This window comes from Lissotriton helveticus, chromosome 8 (assembly GCF_964261635.1).
Source record: "Lissotriton helveticus chromosome 8, aLisHel1.1, whole genome shotgun sequence".
Taxonomy (NCBI): Eukaryota; Metazoa; Chordata; class Amphibia; order Caudata; family Salamandridae; genus Lissotriton; species Lissotriton helveticus.
This window is the reverse complement of record NC_136069.1, coordinates 357,172,308-357,196,138: the sequence shown is the minus strand read 5'-3', so window position 1 is coordinate 357,196,138 and position 23,831 is coordinate 357,172,308. Positions and strand designations below refer to the sequence as shown.

Below are 23,831 nucleotides of genomic sequence, written 5' to 3'. Positions count from 1 at the left end.
TTATGGGCGATGCACAGATTTTTAAATTCCACTCGCTCCTTAATAGGGAGCCAGTGGAGGCTTTGTAGCAGGGGGGATGCTTTAGTGTGTCTTGGCTGTCTGAAGATAAGACGAGCGGCATCATTCATCACCACCTGTAGCCTATTTATCAAGGTTTTTGGTAGGCCAAGGTAGAGGGCATTTCCATAATCTATGCGTGAAATCACAGTAGCTGCGACGATGGAACGTAGCATAGATTGGGAAATGATAGGCACTAATTTCCGTAGCTGTCGGATGATATTAGTACAGCTGCCCACCACTGAAGAGATTTGGCTGACCATAGAGAGGTCACAATCCAGTTTGAGGAGTGCGTAGAGGTTTAGGGTGGTAAGGGTTTTTTTGGTTTATGGGCAGATAGCAGCATAGGGTGATATGGGTATGTTTAGGGTTTAGGGGTGAGTGAGGCATGGGGTGGTAAGGGTATTTTCTGGGCTTATGGGTGGGTAAGGGTATGGGGCATTTATAGGGTTGAGGGATGGGTAAGGGTGTTGTATCGCATTGGTGTTTTTTGGGTTGAGGGGTGGGTTAGGGTATTGCGTGATAAGGGAATTTTTTAGGGTTGAGGGGTTGGTAAGAGCATAGGATGGTAACGGTAAATAATAAAGGGAGGTTTGGGGTCCTTCCAAAAAAAATAAAACTAAAATTCCTTTTTTTATTAAAAATAAATAAAGTGGGGCTTTGGGCGGCCTTTCCCCGAAAAGTTAGAAATTATATAAGTATATACATACATACATATACATTTATATGTCCCACAGCAAGCTGCACCATATACGTAATGGCCGACGAATAAACTTGTGATTCGAGCACCTGAAAACGGGTCCGTGTCTGCTTGCTAAAAGATTACATTGCGGGAGCAGCTTTGAAGCAGTTTCGTGGATATATATATATATATATATATATATATATATATATATATAAATATATATATATATATATAAATATATATATATATATATATATATCCTCCAAGTTTGGCCCAGAGCTAAAGGACGCCACTCCTGCAGGAGAGAGTTCACAGAACTTTATTAAAACCAGCACATCCAGTCTCAAACAATGTTATAGTCCCTGGCGCGTTTCGGTGAACATCACCTTAATCATGGTGCGGGGCAAAGAGTCAAACCATAGCTGAACTGCAAACGTATTATTCCACTGTCATGCATTCTCCAGTGAATAGCATGCTGGAGTTTGTAGTTCCGATATTTCCCACAGTGGGTCCATGCGTTTTTCCAACAACCCCAATGTCCTTTACAATGTTTATACCCTCCAGTGGGCCTTGACAGTGGAATAATATGTTTGCAGTTCAGCCATAGTTTGTTTCTTTGTCCCGCCCTATGATTAAGGTGATGTTCTGTGAACACTCTCCCGCAGGAGTGGCGTCCTTGAGCTCTGGGACAAACTTGGAGGATATATATATATAACGCTTTAATATTGCATTTGTTAACAGAACCTACTGAAAGGGAAAAAGTATGCTGCAGAAAGAAACTACAAGTTCCAGCATGCAAGGCGGTTTTAGAACACTCACCTGAGAGACATTACTGACGATAAAAGCCCACTGGAGGGCAGGAAATAATAAAGCATGCTGGTTTGGAGTGAAAGCCACAGAGAAAGCTGTTCAACTGCAGAGCATGCCTATGATTAAGGAGCTTGGGGGCTCCGAAACCAGTCAGGCACGAACAAATGCGAGCATGTAAGCGCTGGCTCCCTCCAAATAAAATTGTCTTGCCGACACGTTGCTGTGGATTGCGTCCTTGAGCGTTGGTCAACTTCAGAAAGGATTTGCATGCGGCACGTCCAAGCCGCGGAGGATTGCACCGCTTTTTAACTTCATGAATTGTCTGTTGGGACCGACAAGGTTCGAGTCCCGGTTCAGCTCAGTAAAGAATGTTGAAATGAGCCAGCGGTGACATGCTTGTGGCCCACTGGAGAGCAAGAATTAATGCTTTAATTTGCATTTGTTAACAGAACCTACTGAAAGGGAAAAAGTATGCTGCGGAAAGAAACTACAAGTTCCAGCATGCAAGGCGGTTTTAGAACACTCACCTGAGAGACATTACTGACGATAAAAGCCCACTGGAGGGCAGGAAATAATAAAGCATGCTGGTTTGGAGTGAAAGCCACAGAGAAAGCTGTTCAACTGCAGAGCACGCCGATGATTAAGGAGCATGGGGGCTCCGAAACTGGTCAGGCACGAACGAATGCGAGCATGTAAGCGATGGCTCCCTCCAAATAAAATTGTCCTGCGGACACGTTGCTGTGGAGTGCGTCCTTAAGCGTTAGGCAACTTCAGAAAGGATATATATATATATATTATATATATATATATATATATATATTACCTTATTTTTACTTACAGTGTAGTGTTTCCTTTTCCATTTAATATTGTGAGATGCTTTCATTGATAAGAATTACTATTGTACAGAATTAAGTTCACACAATTACTGACATTGCTGCTAACATACATTACTGCTTCCCAACAACCTTGCACTTCTTTTAAACACTTAAAACTGAACAGGTTACCTGATGGAAAAGTGGACTGTGTATCACTGGAATTCCTAGACCACTGAAGCACATCCCTAGAACCATGTCATCGGGAGCATCATTGCTGTAACACCGGCATTTACTTCCAAGCAATTTTCGAACTGCTTCTTTGCTGAACACCATTCTGCGGTTCAAGGAGGAAAAAAACTCTCAGAAACAACTTTGTGTAAACAAAGCTAAACACAGAATAAGAGTAAAAAGCAATCAGCTAATAATATTAACAGCACACATTAGATAGGTTTATAAATTACACAGCTAAAACACCAGGTACTTGAAGCACTATCTGTGACATCAGAAGAAGTGAGGCCCTTCATCACAAACAATAAATGTCTCCCAGTAAAGGCGTCAAATGTTTGTATGACTGAAACCCACTTTTTCATTCCGGTCAAATGCTTCAGTTTCCTAACTAGCTAAATTGAAGGCAAAGAAGAAAATCTGTGGGAGTGTCTACAATGCAAAGAAGATGGCCACCCAGCATGGGAGTTCCGAGTCGGGATTGAACTGTTCTGATTCCTAAAGCAGACTTCAATAGCACAATTCCATTCTCATTTAGAGAAACTGTCAAAGATGGTCCATTTCCTATTATGGAATTTGACTCAAAAAGATTCACTTTCATTTTTCCTCAGCTCCTTCTACATTTATGAAGTTGCCACCATGGTTTTTCTAAATTGTGAATTGATTTAACCTTCTCATATGTGGCTTTATTTGTCTCAATTTATCTAGCATCATGCTTCATGCTATGGTGAACAGCTTTTCATGGTCAAGTACTTTTTCTGGTGCTATTGAGGTCTAGTTTGAGTTTTACTGTTTTGTTCAACAGGGACAGCTGAGACATTTCCAAGTCTCTCAAAATATCAACAAAAATTAAGGTTTTATTTGCATCTGTGTAAACATTAATAACTCATATTTGGTTGCTAAGCTCGGTGGAAGCTTAACCTGCATGCAAAGCGCTCATGCATTTATGTAGTGCATCTACTTATTATTCTCTGATAATTTTATTTATTCAAGTTCTTACTTCCATCTGGCACTTTGGTAGATTCTGAGTGGGGAAAAGCAAAAAATACATATTTTTAATAAAGACTCCTTGCATTCTGACAATATACTTGATCCAGTGGCTGTTTGAGTGGTTTGATCTTAGTCCGCAAAGCGGAGAGGCATGGCATATACCGCCTTAGTGGAGGGCCGCCTGCCCACCAGAATAACGTTACAGTCTTCGGGAGGAAGGTAAAATCTATTAACTGTCACTGCTCAATCTCCACACATGGAGGCACAGAGTTGACAGGTTCGGGGGGAGAATCCTCCCATGCTGCTGAAACAGAAGATCCTCTCGAAGGGGTAGCCTGCCCAGAGGATCAATGATCATTTTCAGAAGCTCTGTATACCAGACTCTCCTTGCCCAGTCTGGAGCCACAAAGATGACTTGGGCCCAGTTGCCCCTGAAGTTCTTCAGAACTCTGGGCAGGAGTGGTATGGGCGGAAAGGCATACAGCAGGCCTGAACTCCACTTGCGACGAAATGAGCTGCCGAGCGATAGCCGCCTTGGAAACTCCAGCGCGTAGTACTGCGGATACTGCACAATCTCTTTGGAGGCGAACAGTTCTAACCAAGGTTCTCCTCACAGCTGAAAGAGACCTTGCGCCACCTCCAACCGGAGACGCCATTCGTGATCGGCTAAACACCGACGACTGAGTTAGTCTGCCCTGGCGTTCACAGAACCTGCCCGGTGTTTAACCACCAGGGTTATGCCCTGCTGTTCTAACCATGTCCAGATACACAGGGCCTCTCGACAAAGGGTCCACGACCCCACCCCACCCTGCTAGTTGCAGTACCACACGGCGGTGGTTTTGTCCGTGAACACTTGCACCAGCTTCCACTTGACAGAGGAAAGAAATGCCTTCAATGCCAATTGAATCGCACGGAAGCTCCAACAATTTTATGTGGAGCCCATCTCCACCGTAGACCAGTGTCCCCTGATCTCCACGTCTCCCAAATGGCCGCCCTATCCCATTAATGATGCATCTGTCACAACTCTGAGATCAGGTTTGGGAAGGGAGAGGGGTCTGCCATTGCCCCAATCGCAATTCGTCAATCACCACTGCAGATCTCTTGCAGTTTCATCCGAGATCTGGACCATGTCGGTGAGATTTCCTCAATGCTGTGCGCATTGGAACTTAAGATCCCACTGTAGAGCCCGCATATACCAACTGGTATGCTTTACCAATAGGATGCAGGAGGCTGTGAGGACCAACAGCCTCAGAGTCAGTCTCACCGAAATCCAGGATAGAGGCTGAAACATCGGAATCATAACCTGAATATCCTGGACTCGCTGCTCGGAAGGATAGGCCAGAAACTGCCCCAATGAAAGAGAGCATCTGAGAAGGAGTCAGGTGCGACTTCGGCACGTTTATAGAGAACCCCAGCGAATGCAGGAGATCCGCCGTAGTCTGAAGGTGGGAGACGACTGCCTGGGGCAAGGACGCCTTCAACAGACAGTTGTCAAGGTAGGGGAAGACTGACACACCTAACCTGTGCAGATGAGCTGCGACCGACGCCATCACCTTAGTGAACACCCAAGGGGCATTGGTAGGGTCGAAGTGCAGCACAGTAAAGTAAAAGTGCTCGAGGCCTACCGTGAACCACAGGTAATGCCTTGGTCGAGGGCAGACAATATCTGAGCCATAGTAAGCATCTTGAATTTCTCCTTCTTGAAGAAGACATTGACTGTTCGAACATCCAAAATGGGCCAAAACCCTTTGTACTTCTTTGGAATCAGAAAGTAGTGGGAATGACTGCCACTGTCTACTTCTGAAACTGGGACCCTTTCTATAGCTCCCTTGCCCAAGAGAGCTGTAACTTCCTCCTGGAGCAGCCTTAAATGACCCTTCATCAGCCGTTCCTGATTTGGCAGAATGGCAGAATGGCAGACAATAGCCCTCCTGGACGATCTGCAAGACCGATGTTATAGATCGCCAGTGGGGGAGATGATGACGAATTCCCCCACCATCTGGAGTAGTGTGGTCCTGCAGAGTCAGCCTATGTGTGCTTGGAGGCTGCAGCTGCTGGGGGCAGTGTGGCCGACGACTGCTGGCCTTCATTCTTGGATCAGAATGTACCGCGTCCACGTCCTCGCACGGCTTGGGCATTCTGTGCAGGACAGTGGCTGGGATCGGGCTGACACGGCTGGAAATGGTGCCACGAAAAGGGCGAAAGGAAGACTGGCCACAAGGACTGGAGGAAAGGCCCAAGATCTGGCCATAGCTTGAGTCCTTGAACCTGACCAGGGCCGAGTCTGCCTTTTCCCCAAAAAGACGGGTTCCATCAAAGGGCATGTCCTGATTAGCTTGGACATCACCCGAAAAGCCAGTTCTTCTAAGACCAGGCTTGGAGCCTCAAGGCCCCTGTTGTTGAAATTTATCTGCCCAGCAAATCCATTGTATCTAGGCCAAACCGTATGGTGAAATTTGCTGCATCTCTCCAGTTATTTAAAAAAAAAAATATATATATATATATTTTTTTTTTAATTGATTTAACCGATGATTTACATAACATAGTCACATAGCTGAGCATACACAAAGCAGAGCAGTATCACATTGAACTATCAAATAATAAAATTAGCGATTTGTCTTAAGTAGATCAGGATGTTCACGTAAGTAAACAGTGAGTGGTTCCCAAATATCCGTGGGTTTGGAAGCAGTGGGCAGTTCTTCTGCGTATATTAAAAAGTTGTCTCTACAATAGATAGCATCCAGTATCCAATCTTCTAACGTAGGGGTCCGCTTACTATCCTAATGCATCGCTAGTCTTCGTTTGGCAAGTAATAACATTATGGCCTCTAGTTTCTTTTTTACAGATCTCAGAGGTATGTCAAGGCCTAATAGACACGGTTGTGGTGTGCAGGATAACGTACAGGATACAACCATTCCCAAATGGTGGATCACAGTCTCCCAATATTTCTTTACCTTCTCACAACACCATGCAAGATGTGCAAAATCTGCCTGGTCCATCCCGCATCTCCTACAACATGCACTGTCCCTCAATCCATATTTACATAGTTTGGCCGGGGTATGGTATGTTTGGTGTATATATTTGTAATGTATGAGACGGAGGTTGCCATTAGGTGTGAGCAATGTGGTCAGTGTGCAGCAAGCAGTCCAGTCCTCATCCGTGAGGCGGGAATCCAACAGTTTATTCCAGTTGTCACAAGCCTTTTGGGTGTTAGCCCCAATTTCTGCCTGTACCAGTTTGTACAGTCTTGAAATAATATTAGAGTGAGTGGTTGTGGCTATCAGGGTCTGCAATGGCTGGAGGATAGGAGGTTCGATAGGAAAGGATGGATACAGTACCCTGACAGCGGCCCTCAGCCAATGATACAAGAACCGAAAGAGCAGTGATTGATTACTGATGTATGACAGATCATCTGGAGTAATGAAAGCGCCGTTAGGGTAGAGATCGTCCATCTGTGCTATACCCACTTGTTCCAGCAGCATCATGCTCTTTTTCTCTCTTGTTACGGATAACTCCGGGTGATGTGCTAGCGGGAAATTTGGGGTGTATATTGGTGTTTTGTTTGCCAATTGGCCAATGCGTTGCCATGCTTGGGAGGTGGTCCGTATCGTATTTATCTCCTGGACAGTCAGGTGGGATCGCTTATGTGTAAGTTTACTAGACAGCGGTATGGGACATGCGTCACCATCTTCCACTGCAAGATGCGGCAGATATTTCACTGGATGATACCAATAGTATGCGTAATGTGCCTGAGCACATAAATAATATAGATAGACATCGGGGACCGCGAAACCTACCACGGTATATGGAAGTGTGATTGTTTGGAGGCTTACTCTGGCTTGTTTACCGGCCCATATCAGTTTGACGAGATTCGCGCCGATTCTGGTAAATATTGAGGAAGGTGGCGTTATTGGTATATTAATAAATAGATACAACAGCTTGGGTAGTAATACCATTTTTATTATTGATATACGATCAGCTAAGGATAGAGGGAGAGTGATCCATCTATTTATCGGCGTTTCTATGCGATCAATTGCGACTCCATAATTGTGTCTAAGTACCAACTCAGAGTCTCTGTGAACCCAGATCCCAAGATATTTAATAGGATCGTCATGCCAGACAAGAGGGAATTTCATTTGTTTTGCTGTTGTGCTCCCTGTCAACGGTATCACTGCTGATTTGCTCCAGTTAACCCTATCAGTGCTGCCGTCGGCCGCTGAACGTTCGGAGCACTACCTGGCTGGTGCTGCGAACGTTCAACGGCCGACGCGGTCCCGCCCACTCTCTAGAACGCCCGCACTGCGCCGAAATAACGGCCGCAGTAAACGGGTTAATTTGCAATCCCGATTGTCGCCCACATTTTACATATTCACGCAATAGCGGTGATAGGTATTCTACGGGGTCTCGGAGGTATAAGACCATATCATCGGCGTACAATGATATACTAATAGGTCGCAGATGAAATCGTAGTGCAGTATATGCATATTTCTGTCGTATTTTACAAGCTAGCGGTTCTAGCGCAATGAAGAAAAGTAGAGGGGACAGCGGACAACCCTGCCTGGTGCCACGCTGTATAAGGATTTCGTCTGAGATATACCTGCTGACTTTGATGTGTGCGGTGGGCTTAGTGTATAGAAGGGCAATTCAGTTCACAAGCATTGGGGGCAGTCCAATTCGTCGTAGGATGGCGAACATATAGGCCCATTCAATAGAATCGAAGGCCTTAGCAGCATCTAAAAAAAACGCTACTGCCTGTAAGTCCGGATTTAGCTGGTGTAGGAGGGCAATTATGGTTCGCAGGTTATGTGTGGTAGATCTATCGGGAATGAAACCGGATTGATCGGGGAGGACTATAGTGGACATAAGTGGTTGCAGTCTCATGGCGATTATTTTAGCTAATATTTTAACGTCCGTATTTATTAACGAAAGCGGTCTACAGGAAGCTGCTTTTATAGGACTTTTGTCTGGTTTTAGTAGTGCTACAATGTCTTCTAGATATTGCAAAATCTCGGAGTCTGGCACCGTATGTTGCGTATTATAAAAAACACTGTACGTGTCCACAAATGTGGCCAGTATACCCTGGGTGTCATAGTGCATCTGTCCACCATTATCCTCTATTTGTATAACAGTGTGCTGTTTATGTTCAGTGCGTATTTTTTGTGCTAGTATGCAGCCTGGCATGCCTCCTTCGCCTAATTTGCGCGCTGTGTGACACCGGGATGTGTATTTTAGTTAGTCGTCCGCTAATTCAGTATGCCGTGTAACCTCATCACGTAAGTTGCCTAAAGTAATTGCACTATGGGTGGTGTCATATTCGGTTTCCAGTAGTTGTATAAGATCCTCACATTTTTCCCTCTGGGTTCTTATATCTTTTAAAATACCTGCAGTCGTGCTTATACAAATACCTCTTAGAGTCGCCTTGAATGCTTCCCATAACACACCCACACTCTCTACTGAGTGGGTATTGTTTGCAAAATAATCTACTATTGCTGAGTGTATCGCCTCTTTGTAGAGGGGATCTAATAGGGCGGAGGCATTAAAGCGCCATACAAATGGGGGGGTTAAGGGGGTGCGTATAAAGGAATGTGTAGAGACAGCATGACAGGCAAATGGTCCGAGAGCGTTTTGGGAAAATGGGTGATGTCCTTGGTCCATGTAGCTGCATGGTCCCTCAGGAGCCAGTAATCAAGCCTAGACCAGCTATTATGTACTGTAGATGAGTGAGTGCTTACCAGTGTAGTTGGATGCCTTGTCCGCCATACATCATGCAGGTGAAATTCTGTCATACCGTTGAGAAGTACTGAGACCGCGCGTTTATGCTGTTCAGTGGTGTTTTGAGATCTGTCTAACTTAGTGTCTAACACTGCATTCAGGTCAAACCCCCAGATTAACTCCAGAGGTGGTAGATCTCTTACTTTGGCCACGAGATTTATGATAAAATCAGGGTCGTCTGTGTTCGGGCCATAGACATTTATAATACCTACTTTAGTGCCCCAGAGTATACCTGTGAGGATAACATACCTGCCTTGCGGATCGGTGTGTGACTGGTCTAAGTGAAATTGAGTGCCCTTGCGTATGATGGTCGTCACCCCCGTGCATACGATGAATATGTTGCCAACACTGCGTGCTCCGCCCATCTGTAACCTAGTTTGTCTGCCTTGCAGGGGAGTAGGTACGTTTCTTGAAGTAATGCCACGTCAATCGAGTGTCTGTCTAAATATGCGAAAACATGTCTAATTTTCTTGAGACTATTCAGGCCACTGACGTTCCAGGTTATGGATGGATGGATGGATGGATGGGTTTTTATATAGCGCAATATCACCGCCAGGTCTCAAAGCGCTTTGCATTGGGAACCCGTCCTGGTTTTTCCCTGTGAGATAGCCCCTACTGGGTATCCCCAAGGTGAAAGCCAGGCATCCCGCCGCGGGGGGCCGTAGTGGAGATTAAGCAAGCTATTGCCCAGAGTTGCAGAGTGTGAACCTGTGATTCGAGTAGGCACCGAAGCGAGAATTACCGAGTCCGTGGACATTTTGGGCTCAAGACCCTGCCGAGTCGGGAATTGAACCCTGGTCCAGGGTCTGATCTCAGCGTCCGGGTCTGCTTCCTCTAACCAGTGAGCCACACTTCTCCACTATGAATCTTAGGGGTTTAGCAGTAGCCATGCTATGTTATTCTTGTATTTACAATCTGAAAGAAACAGGTTAGTACTAGATTCCTTACCTTAGAATATCCCCAGGAGTCAGACTGGATCCGGAAATTTCTGCGTAGCAGTACCCTTGCGCGTCGGTAGGCGTCGTCTGCGGCTCCGCTTCCGTCGTCGGCGTCGTCGGCGCCGTGATGATGTCGTCGGAGTACTTAGACTCCGCCTCCGCGTGCTGACGTCAGTTCTTCTTTTTTCCGAGCCAGCAGCGCAGATCCGGAAAAAGTGGTACCTTAGTCATTTTTTTACTAAACTTTTTAAGATCCCTTTTGATAAATTTTCGAGTCTTCGACTCCGAACGGTGCCGGTAGGGATGCCAGGTTTTAAGCCTTGTGAGGGCTGCGATCTACTGATGTCGGTCACCAACCCCCACCGCCGGTGCCTCCACTGTTTCGGCGTCGACCATGACAACAAGACCTGCCCTGACTGCCGGGCCCAGACTTCGAAAGCTAGACGGGAGCCGTCTGGGGACCCCACCGGGTCGGGTGCTTCGGCCCCGATGCCGTTGGGTGCTTCGGCCCGACGCCGCCGGTGCCTTCCGGCTCGGCGCCGCAGGGCCCCGCTGGATCCACTTCTGGATCCGGGTCGTCGTCGGTTGACCTGACGACCTCACCGACGCCGGTCATACAGGTGTCACCTCCGGCGCCGTCTTCGGGCGGCGCCGTGCCCGATGCCTCCCTCGATTCAGTTCCGGCGTCGGAGCGGCGCCGCTGGGCGCCGCTTTCGACGCCATTTTGAGAGTTTTACTTCAATGAACCGGCCCCATCATTTGACAACCCTGAGTATCAGGAGATGGGTGATGAGGAGAATTGGGAGGGGTCTGAGGACCCTTTGACACGGGAGTGTCAGTCCCAGGAGGACTGGACAGGTGGACTTGGGGATGCCAGTGGTCTGGACACCTCGCCAGACACTGGTTTTGTCTCACTTCCTACCGTGGCTACGGAGGAGGGGGCAACCTACAGCATGGTGTTGGTCTTCCATATGTGCCACATTTAATGGTGATGCGTGTGTGTAGTCATGGATATTCAATCTCAGTACATAGGTGACCTTTAATACTTCAACATACCGTTCCATCCCACCCCCCACCCACGTCGCCATCCCAATCAAGGCAAAAGCCAATTCCCTATACCTGTTAACTGAGGAGAAGAGAAGAAAAAAAGAAACCCACTCCCTACAAACTTTCCCATTAATGAACACACAACAAGAAGGGATCGAACAGAGTGGTACACACAGGGGGGCGATAGCTGCCCGTCAACTACCCCAACGATTGTATGGTTGGGGGATCAAGCCTACATCACAGAAAAAAACTATGACCACATATAAGAGGAGTCTCATAACCTAGCTACTTGTGAGGAGCATAGAAGATTTCACAAAACAAGGTAAAATGCGTGGTAACAGAGATCACATTGGTAACATAACCGTTCTTACTTACAGAATCAGAATGTGGCTAATGGTCAACAGGAGCAGAAATATAGTAAAAAGTCTCACTGAAAAGTGTTCCATATGTTTCCACATCCCCTTTCTGTAGTCCAATAAGTTTGGTCGCTATTCAGCATCCGAAGGAGGGTCCTGTTCAGCATTGTGTCCTCGCGTAGATTTTCATCGAAGGGTGTGTGGATGGTGTAATTGTAAGAATTTTAGCGCTTCCTGAGGATCATTACATATAGTATTTTTCCTGTCAATTGTGATCTTTAAGCGAGCTGGGTACAGTATGGCATAGAGGATGTTATTGTCCCTCAGCTTCTTCTTCACATTAATGAACTTTTTTCTTGCCTCTTGTACTTGTGATGTAGATAGATATATTCATTCCTTCGTGATTGATAGTCCCCAGTTCCCGTACTTTGCGAAGTGCTGCATCCCTATCTCTATAATTCAATATTTTGGCTATTATGGGGCGGGGTCGTGCTCCAGGCGCGGGCGTTGGTGCAAGAGATCTATGTGCCCGTTCCACAATAAATACTTCAAAGAAGATGTCCCATCCGAGTGCCGTGGATAAAAGTGTCTCAACATATTTCTCCATGTTTCCCGCTCATGTCGTTTCCGCGACCCCCATAATGCGTAGGTTGCAGCGACGTGATCTGGCTTCCAAATCCTCTGATTTAGCCAGAATGGTTTGCAGGGCGTTGTCCACTTTTTTGTACTTCAGTTCCAGTTGACGATGAGGGTCCTCTGCATCAGATATTCGGTGTTCTGCCATGTCTATCCTTTCTGTATGTTTATCCAGCCGTTCCGACATGCGGTCAACACGGTATGTTAGAGAGTCTATCTTCCCGTCGATGTTGGAGAGAGTGGATTGTATCATTGTGAACATTGCCTGCACGTCCCCTGCCGGGGGTGTGTCTGTGGCAGCTGTATTTACTTGGCTCCGGTCAGGGGAGCCGGCGGACATCTCCGCTGTTGCTCAAACAGCAGCTTGGGTTGATTCCTGTCTGGTTTCCCCATCACTTTTGCCAAAAGGGTTCCTCAGTGGAATACAATGCTCGCACCGCAGGCTAGTTCTAGTTTGGGAAGGGACACGTGTCTAATTTCGGGTGCAGGCCACAATCTTGATGAATATGCTGTTGATATAGTGCCTCAAATTGAGACTTAGCAGTTCTTATATGATGGAGCGCTGGACACTGCAAGGCCTGTCCACAGCAGAGCAATGATGCAAGCAGCAGACTGGGGCACAGGCGGCAACAATACCAGCCCCCAGCTTCACAGCCCGCTTGGTCGCCCTCCGGAGTCAGAGGTGTGCTTGTGAATTATTAACTTAAGGGGCACTACCTCTGGCGTGGTGTTCAATAGCCCCCTCCGTGTCCAAAGCAACCACGCAGTAGTTCAGCAGGAACATCTATACATCAGCAGGCGAAAGGATGGCAATGCACACGCATATGCTGCAACCCAACCACCCAGGGAAAGAGAGCTCGAGCTACCGGCCCCCCACCAGCATCTGCGTTCCTCCCACTGTCGTGCTCGGCTCAGGGACAGAGGAAACAGAAGGCCACGGACACCTCCAATGCCGCCTTGCCCCCTCTCACCTCACATGTGGCGATGACAAGAATCTGAGCTGCCGCGAGAGCCTCTGCCCAATATTCCCCGCCTCGGCCGCCTCCCGATGCAGCTACTGTCCACGCCCTCGCGGCAGTGCTAGTCAGCTCCAGGATCGGGGGGACGATATTCTTAGTTGCACTAAGGATCACGCAGCGTGTTTCGCGTTCCGGCCTTTGCTACTCCGGCACCATCTTCAGGCCTACCTCGCACTGTCGGAGCCTCGGGCTTGCATGCCAATTACGTGGCAACGTAGGCCATGTTGGGTCTCCAGTCTGCGCTGCGCGATGCTCACCACACAGGATTTTAGCATGTCCGAGATGTATATACCAGCAAACAAACACCTCACGACGTAACTGGTACTTTCCACTTTGCAATTACATGAATCTCCACGCGTGCAGCAGTTAGACACCAAGGATAAATGAAGGATTGTGGCTTGAACAGGAGAGCTCGCCTACAGCGCGCCCATTTCCCAACGTGGCTAGCTCCCCCCGCATCTCTCCCATCCATGACTGCTCAGGAGAGCACAGCCTGGGCCTCTTCCGGGGCCTGTGGCAGCACTTCCACAACCGTCTCTAAAAGAGAATGGGAGACACGACCCAATAAACATGCAGTATTAACTGACCACAATGCCAGGCTGGAGGAATAAAGCAACTTCTTTCCAAATGAGTCCAGCCTCTTGAATTCCCTATCCGGAGGGGCAGAAGGGAACACTCCCTGGGACGTAGAGGCCTGCACCACCAAACTTCCTGGAGTGGGGTGTTGGCTGAGGAACTTTGGGTCACCCAGAGCTGGGCGATGGCGGCATGCAGTCGTCCTATTCACAGGATCCCCTGTGCTAGGATTGGACCACGTGCCTAGAAGGACGTTTGTAAGTGACTTTTTAAAGGGCAAAAGGAGTTCAGAAGTGGAAACCCCTGGTTGAAGCAACTCGGTCAGGAGATTAGTCCTGACCTGCACTGAGGGCAGTTCTAGTCCAAAATACTCAGCTGCCCTCTTTACCACCATGGCATAGGATGCTCCCTCCTCCGTTGCCATTATTGGCGGAGAAAGCATGCCAGTATCTGGGAAGTGTCCAGTCCACTAGCTCCCCAAGTTCCCCATACCAGTCCAAGCTATCCACAGAGACATCATGGTGTTCCAGAGGGTGAATAGACCTCTCCCATTCCTATCCTGAGCCTAGCACATCTTTAAAGTGCTCAGGTGACAATATAGAATCTCTGGGTTCCATCAACGCCGGAATTGGCGTTGAGCGATATCATTTCAGCTCCGTGTCGGTAGGGATGAGGATGGAGCTGGCGCCGCTGATGGGCACCGCTGACGCTACAAGCACCAACTTTGGATCTAACGCCGGGGGAGGTCACAATGGCACGACCCATATCGGATCCTTGAGGCCTCATTGGCACTCTGGCCGGAGCCGACGGCGTCAAACCCAATGGGCCCCCTTCCGACTCAGCGGGCCAGAGGGCTCACCAGTGGACTTGTTACGCTCAAATACGCGGTGCATGGCCTCGTAAAATTCTTTTATTTGAGCGGGAGTCGCTCCGGCTCCCGGAAAGGGAGGGAGGTGCAAAGTCGACTCTGGCTCCGTGGAACCGGCCCTATAGCAGCGGTGCTCCTCACCTCTCTCGACTTCGGACATCAGCCAAGGTGAAGATGAAGCCCGCTTGGACTTCTTCTTCTTCTTCTTCTTATGCCTCCTCCCAGAGTGTCCAGAGGACCTAGAGTGGAAAGAAGAGGACTTAGAACTCTGGGAGCGGTCCCGAGACCCAGTCCTCTTCGATCAATCCGTGTCCCTCGGGGCGTCCCAAGGCCGCAATGGAGCCCCGCAAGCCGCCCTCACTCCTGCCCCCAACTATGCTCCGTGTGGTCCTCAAAATGGCAGCCCGCTCGGGCTCCCAGCAGCGCTAGGGGTCCTTACTTCTGGGGGACAACGGGTCTCCACTGGCCGTGCTCTCAGGCGTGCCTCCGCCGCCCCCACTAGCGCTCGTGTTTCCGCCTCCCCGAGCAGGCAGAAGCAGGCCGTCCGCCCGCCGATCGCGTCTCCCGGATGCTCCGCTCCGTGCGTGTCCAGGGCCGCCGGCAATTCCCAGCACGGGGTTAATGCGTCCCGTCAGCCGCCTCCTGTCCCTTCTAAAAGCGGGGCCGCACTTCAGGGGACGTACCGCTTCCAGGGAGACTGCTGCTGAGAAAGTAACACTCTGGTGTTTATCTCTGGCCCAAATTCAGAAATGGTGCCCGAAGTAGTGTAAGTAGTGTTGGCAGGGGTGCGAAGACCCTGGAATGCTTTGCCACTTGTGGAATTGATCCCAAACTGACCCACTAGTGGGAGAAGGAGTTAGATGACAAACGCCACCATCGACTCGCATATTCCTATTTTTCCAGCACATGTCCTACTAGGTCTACCTAATCTACTGATAGTTCCTTTAAAGTCTACAAAAGTTTGCCTAAAAGCTGTAGCACTTCATGCGGCACACCAAGCCTTTCTTTCCCACGGGGGTCATATCATTCCCCACAGTATACTATCTGACCGCATAAACTGTGGCATCTGAGTGCAAAAGATCTGAAGCCCCATATATCATCCGACTTGAAGGAGCTAGCCTGCCCTTTTAGGGCACATAACGCACACTGCAACAGCAAGCAAACCCTGGGACACACATCTCGAGCTGCAATATTTCACGACTGAGGGGTGTATTGTATTGGCATTGACAAGTATAATGTTCGAAACTATGACTGTGAGAGGTTGGGAGATTTCCTCCCCAAATTGGTTTATTTTCTTGTCTCGTTCTACGTGATTCAATACCAGCTGGCCTCCGGAAAGTAAGTGGTGCATTTGAACATTGTTTTAGAACTCAATAAACAGAATGAAGCCTGAAATAATGGTACGCTCATAATAATAAATGTCACTGGGTGCCATCAAAATGAACATTTTATCCTGAAATTCTATGTAGACACAAAATGCAAATTTGCCGATGCTTTAGCAGTGTTTTCCCAGGATGGGCTGTCTTACAAAGCAGCGATTTCCCTCTCTGGTGTTACTTTTTAATCTAGAACCACAAGAGCCCAGGATGGGCAGGAGTTTTAGGAGGCAGCAGCTGACCCGAATTTTGCAGCCTTTTTTTAGGTCGAGCCTCAGGCATTGCTTTAGCAATGCTTGTTTAGCGAGATTATAGTAAGGCTTTCAAAAGTCTACCCAAACTGCGGATTAGGTACAGTTCATGTGAGCCAGGCGTGTGCACATCGCCAGCCAGCCTCGGCATCAGACTTCAAAGGAATCTGCCCCCCCCCATCAGACTTCAAAGGAATCCGCTCCCCCGCCCCCCCTCCGCCACGCAATGCCGAGAACTTGTTTCTTTTCCTCCCTTCTTGTTTAATCTTCAGCCCAATTTCCACCATAAAATAGGTATTTTTTTGCTTGACACTTTTACGTCGATTTAAAACTCAAGTTTGAAGTTAGCCGGTGAAAACGTATTGTTGATAATGTTGCCATGCATGCGGTCGAGAGCACTAAGAGATACGAGCGAGCCTCTTTACAGCGCTCAAACAAACTCAGACGTTTGCACTGTTCGTGTTTGCATTGTCAAGTGTTAACAAGTATAAAATGGCACACAGCACTTTCTCAGGCTGCAGAAAGGGGGCGAGAAGGGAGATCGTGCAGACAGTAAAGAAGCTGTCCTTCCATTCAATCAGAAGACGCATGTTTGCCATTGCAAATTTGCTAACCCCAAGAGTCGTGTGGCTGGCTGCCTCTGCTTTTAATCTTTGGATATTTCAACGTTTTTTTTCTTCTTTTTTCTATAAAGGTTGGCGAATCTTAAAAACCGTTTTCTCCGACCACTGACCATTGGAGAAAGTATGTTTTTTTATTTCCCAGATGGCATTTTTAAGACGTTCGAAACCCCTGCTTCTGCCCAAGTATACAGCACATCTTCTCGGTATTTTGCCAGTTGCAGATCTCGTTCAAGCCTACTTGAAAGGTAAGTTTTTATACAATGCATTACGTTATTGTGTGTTATAGCCGAAAAATAAGCCCTCGAAAGCGGACTGGATATTACTTCTCCAGACTTTTTTTTTTCTCACATATCGACTGTCCGTTCTTGAACAACGCATGTTGTAGATTTTCTTACCGTCTGTATTTTATAGGGTGCTAAAAAAGATTATCTAACAAAATATTAACGCTCGCCCTTGGAATACTGTTATATAGGATTGCTTTTTTGTAAAAAGACAGAAATCATAAAAATTATTGATGCACCAATGTGCTCCAGTTTTTCCATAAATGTCAATGTTATGTTGATTGTAAAGAAATAAACGTTTTAGATCCGTTTCTGCAGGTGGCAGAGTTTTCTGATGATGTCTGGTAAATTACAGTGTTTGTAACTGTGAGGAACTGTCTTTGGAACAATGAAGGCGTAGATTGACATAACATGGCTTTTAGTAAGTTATGGCTGGTACTAAATGGTGGCTTTCTCGGGATCAGTGCGCGTTAAGGCATTGCACACCCGTGTTGTAGTAATCCGGGTGCATTAAGCCAGGGTAGCTTCCTTGCTTTACTGCAGAACTCTGAAAATAGAAAATAACGATGCATCTTGTGGTATTTAACAATTGTCTTTTTCGCTTTTTTTTCTTTGCACACGGTGGGAGTTTATTTTTTGCATTGATCTACGTTGGTTGCGCTGTGGTGCTCCCAAACAATTTAATGTGTCAGTTTCACTAAGATAAAGGGAGGGAAAGAGGTGGGGCTTGATTTAATCTGTTATCCATTTCGTGGTTTTCTCTTTAATTTGAAGAATAATTTTCGCTGTATTACGCTTTTCTTAGGAAACATATGCAACAGTCCAGGTCAGTTCAAACTAGCAGATTGATCAGAGGTGTGATTCCATCTCTTAGAAATTACCTATTGTGACAGAGCTGCAGCTTTGCAGATGCACATTAGCACACAGATTGGCTCCCTTTTCATTGCCAAAGGGTCACTATCTATGCTAAAACGATACACATATCTTCATATAATATGCTAAAACAAGCATTGAGGTTAGGGGGCTCTTTTTGTGATACACCATGTTCAGTTCAGTAAATCTTTATTTCGATGATTAAAAACCATCATAAAAATTCATTATACAAAAATCATTAATTACATTTCTGAACCGCAATAGATTAAAACCAATTTATACAATTAAAACATAGACCTCCTGGCCCTCTCGGCTCTTTTACCGAGGATTTGTTATCGATTATTTCCACACTCAGTCTCAGGGCAAAACACTGCCTAATCCTAGGGGATTTTAACATCCACATGGATAAGGGCGATGATCCTGAAGTGCAAAAATTCCTGGATATGACATCTTCGGTGGGATTTCATATGTACTTGCAGGCACCTACACATGAGAAAGGGCACATTTTAGATAAAATTTTCTCGACCGTTCCGGTGTCCCTCTCCTCCCTTGCCCCAGTCCTCTGGTCGGATCATTTCCTAGCGGACTTCGTGATAGTACATCATCTAGCGGCCACTCGCAATGTGCAGCGGCAAACAGCACGTATGCCTAGAGCCTTTCACAAAGTCACCCCAGCCATGCTTACCCGGGCCTTAGAAACCTATCCTTGTGTTCTCACAGGCAGGTTGGAGGACGATGTAGTGTGTTTTCAGAACTGGCTCACCGCATGTCTGGAAGCCTTGGCACCACCCCGCCAGGTTAGATCAGAACTGGCAAGAGCGTCGGCTCCGTGGTTCTCTGTTACATTGGCTGGCAAGAGAAGGCACTGCAAGAGGCTGGAGAGAATTTGGCGGAGGCAGTATGATACATCTGCTAAGCAGTCTTATAGAGAAGCAGTGAAGGAATATCATAGGGAGATTACTGCAGAGAAAAAATCCTTCTTAGCTAAAAGGATTGAGGAAGCAGATAACTCCTGCAAAGAGATCTTTAAGATTGTTAAAGAATTTATCTCTCCCTCTTGCTGTACTCCTACGTCTGTCTTCTCGGATCCATGGATCACGGAGCTTGCCTCATTTTTCACTAATAAAATCCGTACCATCCAGTCGGCCTTGCAAGGAGCCCATAACATCTCGGGTTCTGGCTCTGTGGCCGACGGCTCTCTTAATCCCTGGATACACTCATCTACATCTGATACGGATACACCTATCCTTGACTGCTTCCCTGCTTTAGAGCTCCAGGCCTCGCTTGACCTCCTGTCCAACTTGAAATCTGGCTCTCCACTTGACCCTTGCCCCGCCAAGTGTCTTGCGACCTTGGCGCCTGCTCTTAACTCTATCATTAATCCTATTATTAATTCATCTCTGAGCTCGGGAAAAGTTCCCTCATCCTGGAAGCAGGCCCTAGTCCTTCCCCTTATTAAAAAGCCGAATGCAGATGCCAAAGTGCATTCCAACTATAGGCCAATTTCGTTGCTGCCCGCTTTGGCCAAAATAGCGGAAAAGCATGTACACACCACCTTAACCAACTTTCTAGAGGTTAATTCCTTATTACATCAGTCTCAGTCCGGGTTTAGATCTAACCTGAGTACAGAAACCGCTCTACTCGAGGTGACCGAGGCTGTGAAGGAAACTCTGGACAGGGGTGGAAAGGCCTTGCTCATCATGCTTGATTTGTCGGCGGCCTTCGACACTGTTCCCCACGACCTTCTTCTGACAAGACTCTGGGAGATTGGCCTGAGGGGAACGGTGTTCGAATGGTTTCAATCTTTCCTGGCCGACCGCAGACAAACGATCTGGGCCCCCCTTTCTCCGCCCCTATGCCGCAGCTTGAGGTGGGGGTCCCCGCAGGGCTCCATACTCAGCCCCTCCCTTTTTAACATCTTTATGACACCTTTGGCGGCACGGGTGGAGGAGCTAGGGGCTCAGATCGTGTCCTATGCGGACGATACACAGCTCCTATTCACTTGTGACAGGGGCTGTGATTTCGACGGAGCGGCCATCCGGAAGTGTCTGGAGTTTGTGTTTGATTGGTTCGGGAAAAGTGGCCTCAAATGCAACTCAGACAAATCCGAGATATTGTTTTTTGGTTGTTCTGCCGACCCGAGATGGAAGCATTGGTGGCCTTCGGCCATGTTCCCCCCTGCCAGCGATTCTGTTACAGCTAAGAATCTGGGCATGTTGGTTGATAACACCCTCTCCTTCAAGGCCCAGGTAGCTGGCCTGACGGGGAAGTGCTTTGCCATCTTAAGGATGTTGAGAAAGTTTCTGCCGTACCTATCTCTGGAGCACAAGAAGATTACGGTGCAGGCCCTGATAGGTTCACGCCTAGACTATGCCAACATCCTTTATCTGGGTCTTCCTGAATATCTGCTGACCCGCCTGCAGATAGTCCAAAATTCGGCAGCTAGGGCAATCTTTGGTCTTACCAGAAGAGCTAGGGCTAGCAACCTCCTTGTGACTCTGCATTGGCTGCCGGTTCGTAAGCGCATCTCCTTTAAGACCTTAACCACAGCTTTTAAGGCGCTTCACAATTTCGGCGCTGGCTATTTTCAGAGAAGGGTCAACTTCTATCTTCCATCTAGACCCTTGAGGTCGGCTGCCCAGGCCAATGCCATTGTGCCGGCAGTGAGACGTGTTCGTTGTGGAGGTCGTTCCTTTAGTTACCTTGCCCCCGTCTTTGGAACACTCTGCCCCTGACGTTGCGAGCGTGCCCCAATTTGTCTGCTTTTAGAAAGGGACTTAAAACTTATCTCTTTGCCCTGTAAGTTGTTTTTGTGGATTTTTAGTGCCGTTTTGGCTGCCTTGTTAGTTGCTGGTGTTTGTGTGATGATCTATAGCGCCGGGACGCTCTCTTGAGCAGCTGAGCGCTTTACAAAACCCCCAGTAACATAACATAACATAACATAACAAAACATGTGGAGTTATATACATCATTGCTCAACCTCTTGTATTTCTTATTTTTACTGCAACTTTTAGAAAACTCATAATAGAGCATAGGGTGCGCATATCATTTGCTCTTTGCAGAAAAAGTAATGCAGTTTTAGCATGACGGAATTTTGACTCTTTTAAAATATCCACAAGAAATCTACGACGAGGAATTCGATAAAAAGAACATAAAAATACAAAATGAAGGGTGTCCGTAAAACCTGAAGGATAAGCTAAAATGTTAGGTAACAAATTGAGCCTAAAACGGCACATTAAAAATCTATCTTGCTGGTTGTACATCAGAAATAAATATGGTTCCATACCCTCCCCATTACTTACTAGGCAGTGTGCCGCTACTGATCTTTTTAGTAAATCAGAATTTAATCTGCCCAGTTCATATTTTTCTAATAACAATTTTTTAGTCCGATATTTGCAAGATGTGACAATCGAGGTCGGATCCATGAAAAGTGTTTGCTGATCTATGCTCCCTAGTGTGTTCTTGACATAGTTTAGCCATGGGATTTGGAGACACTTATCTTTTTGTAAGCAATCTTTGACTATTATCCTGCTTAGTTCCGCTTCCGGGTTTACCCAGATTCGGAGCCAAGTCAAAATGGGTCTCAGCTTTACCTGTTCGGTAATATATGGGATCCCAAGCTCAGTGTGTACAATTTTTGCTGTGGTACTCTGTGGTGTCTTCAGGATCCTATGTAGGAACTTATCTTCCTCTACTTGTAATTGTCTTGCTTCCCTAAAACCCCAGACCTCTGCCCCGTACATAGCCTTTGCAGTGCTTACGGCTCTATAAAAATTCATTATTTGTTCTGGTGACCAACGACCCAGCCTGCAGGCGAAGTTTAATATCGCACCATTTGCAGAAACCAGTTTTCTGCACCTTTCCTCAATTAAGGAATCAAACTTAAGCTCCCCATCAAATAAAAGACCCAAATAGGAAAAGGTGCTTACGGTTTCTAGAATCTTGGCCCCTATTTTAAATACAAATTTCTTAGGGGGGGTTTTGCCCGCCACCATCACAAAGGACTTACTCAAGTTCACGGACAGATCTAACTTGTCCATGAACTTCACAAATCCATCAACCAGATGTTGCAGACTCAGTGCTGTCCGTGCAAGCAGGACAGCGTCATCCGCGTACAGCAGTACCGGAATGTGACGCGTTCCTGCTTTGGGGCAATCAGTTTTCAGGGCAACCAAAGTTCTTTCTAGGTCGTTTATATACAATGAGAATAAAAAGGGAGCAAGAATACACCCCTGCCTCATTCCGCTAGAGCACGGGAAGGGATCAGTACTCCCCCCCCCCCCCACGCTATAGCGGACCTTGGCAGTGGTGTTCCAGTGTAGTTCTTTTAAAATATTTATAAGTCCGGGATCAATTCCCAGATTACTCATCAAAACCCAGAGTTTGTTCCTATTTACGTTATCAAAGGCCGCAGCCAAGTCCATAAATCCCATGTAGACTGTTCCGTTGCTAGCTTTTGTATATTTAGCAACTAATAGATAGAGATTGAGACATTGATCGCTGGTTGATTTACCCGATCTAAATCCATATTGGGTATCTGCTAAGGTGTGGCGCTCTTCTGTCCATGCTGTAAGGCGGTTTAAAACCACCCTACCCAGTAGTTTAGCTGACACGTCTATCAGCGATATCGGTCTATAGCATCGAGGATTGTCCCTACACCCCTTCTTGAAGATAGGGGCAATCAATGCGGTAGACCAAGATCGCGGGAGCCCAGATTTTATAGCTGCATTTAACACCCTAGTCATAATGGGAGCCCAGAGATCAATGTTGCTTAGGTACAAGTCTGGTGGTGTGCCGTCGGGCCCTGGTGCCTTATTTCGAGTCAGACCTTGGATGGCCTCGGTAATTTCTTGTAATGAGAATTCTGTTTCCGTAGGCCGGGCCCCGTCCCAACCCACTACCGAGACTATGTTGCAAGGGTGATTGTAGAGGCCCTTAAAATGGGTCACCCATTGCTCTGGGAGTATATTAGTGCTAATCACCGGGGCACTACTGTCTTGAAAACACGGCCTATTGATGATTTTCCAAAATTCATTAAAATCCCTATTTTCACCAGTTTCCCTCAGGTCGGCCCAGACTTCCGTTTGCAGCCTAATCTTCCTCTGTTTGACCGTGGTTTTGTAAATATGTCTACAGAGGGCTACTTTCTGCTTGTCCCTCGGGAGAATTTTGAGACAGGATTTTAAATCTCTCAATGCCCGAGAGCAATTTGTGTCAAACCATCGTGGTTGTGTTATGTTCTTTGTAGGACCTTTAGTTTTCAGTAGTCCATCAACCACATTGGTTAGGGACTCGAACGCTTAAACCACCACACTACCCTCTACTGTGGGTTCTAAACAGTCTTGTATCTGTTTGTAGCCTATTTCTATTAGGGTTCTATAGAATTCCTGGGCATTGACTTTTGACCACCTTAATCGTCTCCCCTGATCCGTTGGCCGCACCTCAATGTCTACCAGATCACTCCTTATTGAGAGACCGTTATATATAAGTTCAAGAATTAGGGGATTGTGGTTGCTAAAAGGACTCCAGTCTGTTCTCACCTCTATAACCTGATCTTTAGCAAAAATAGATATCATCATAAAATCTATAATAGATGAACATCCTCTGCCTTTAAATGTTGGTATCAGAGTACC

At 46.9% G+C, this 23,831-nt stretch overlaps 1 protein-coding gene across 2 annotated transcripts in view; it reads right to left on the bottom strand.

Moving 5' to 3' along the window:
* The window catches only part of B3GLCT (beta 3-glucosyltransferase), a 1,060,368-nt gene that overhangs the window by 15,210 nt on the left and 1,021,327 nt on the right, over positions 1-23,831 (bottom strand). For both annotated transcript variants that reach the window (XM_078657144.1, XM_078657145.1), the window contains one exon: positions 2,557-2,701. In XM_078657144.1, the coding sequence (XP_078513270.1) occupies positions 2,557-2,701 (145 nt within the window). The remainder of the gene's footprint in view (positions 1-2,556; positions 2,702-23,831) is intronic.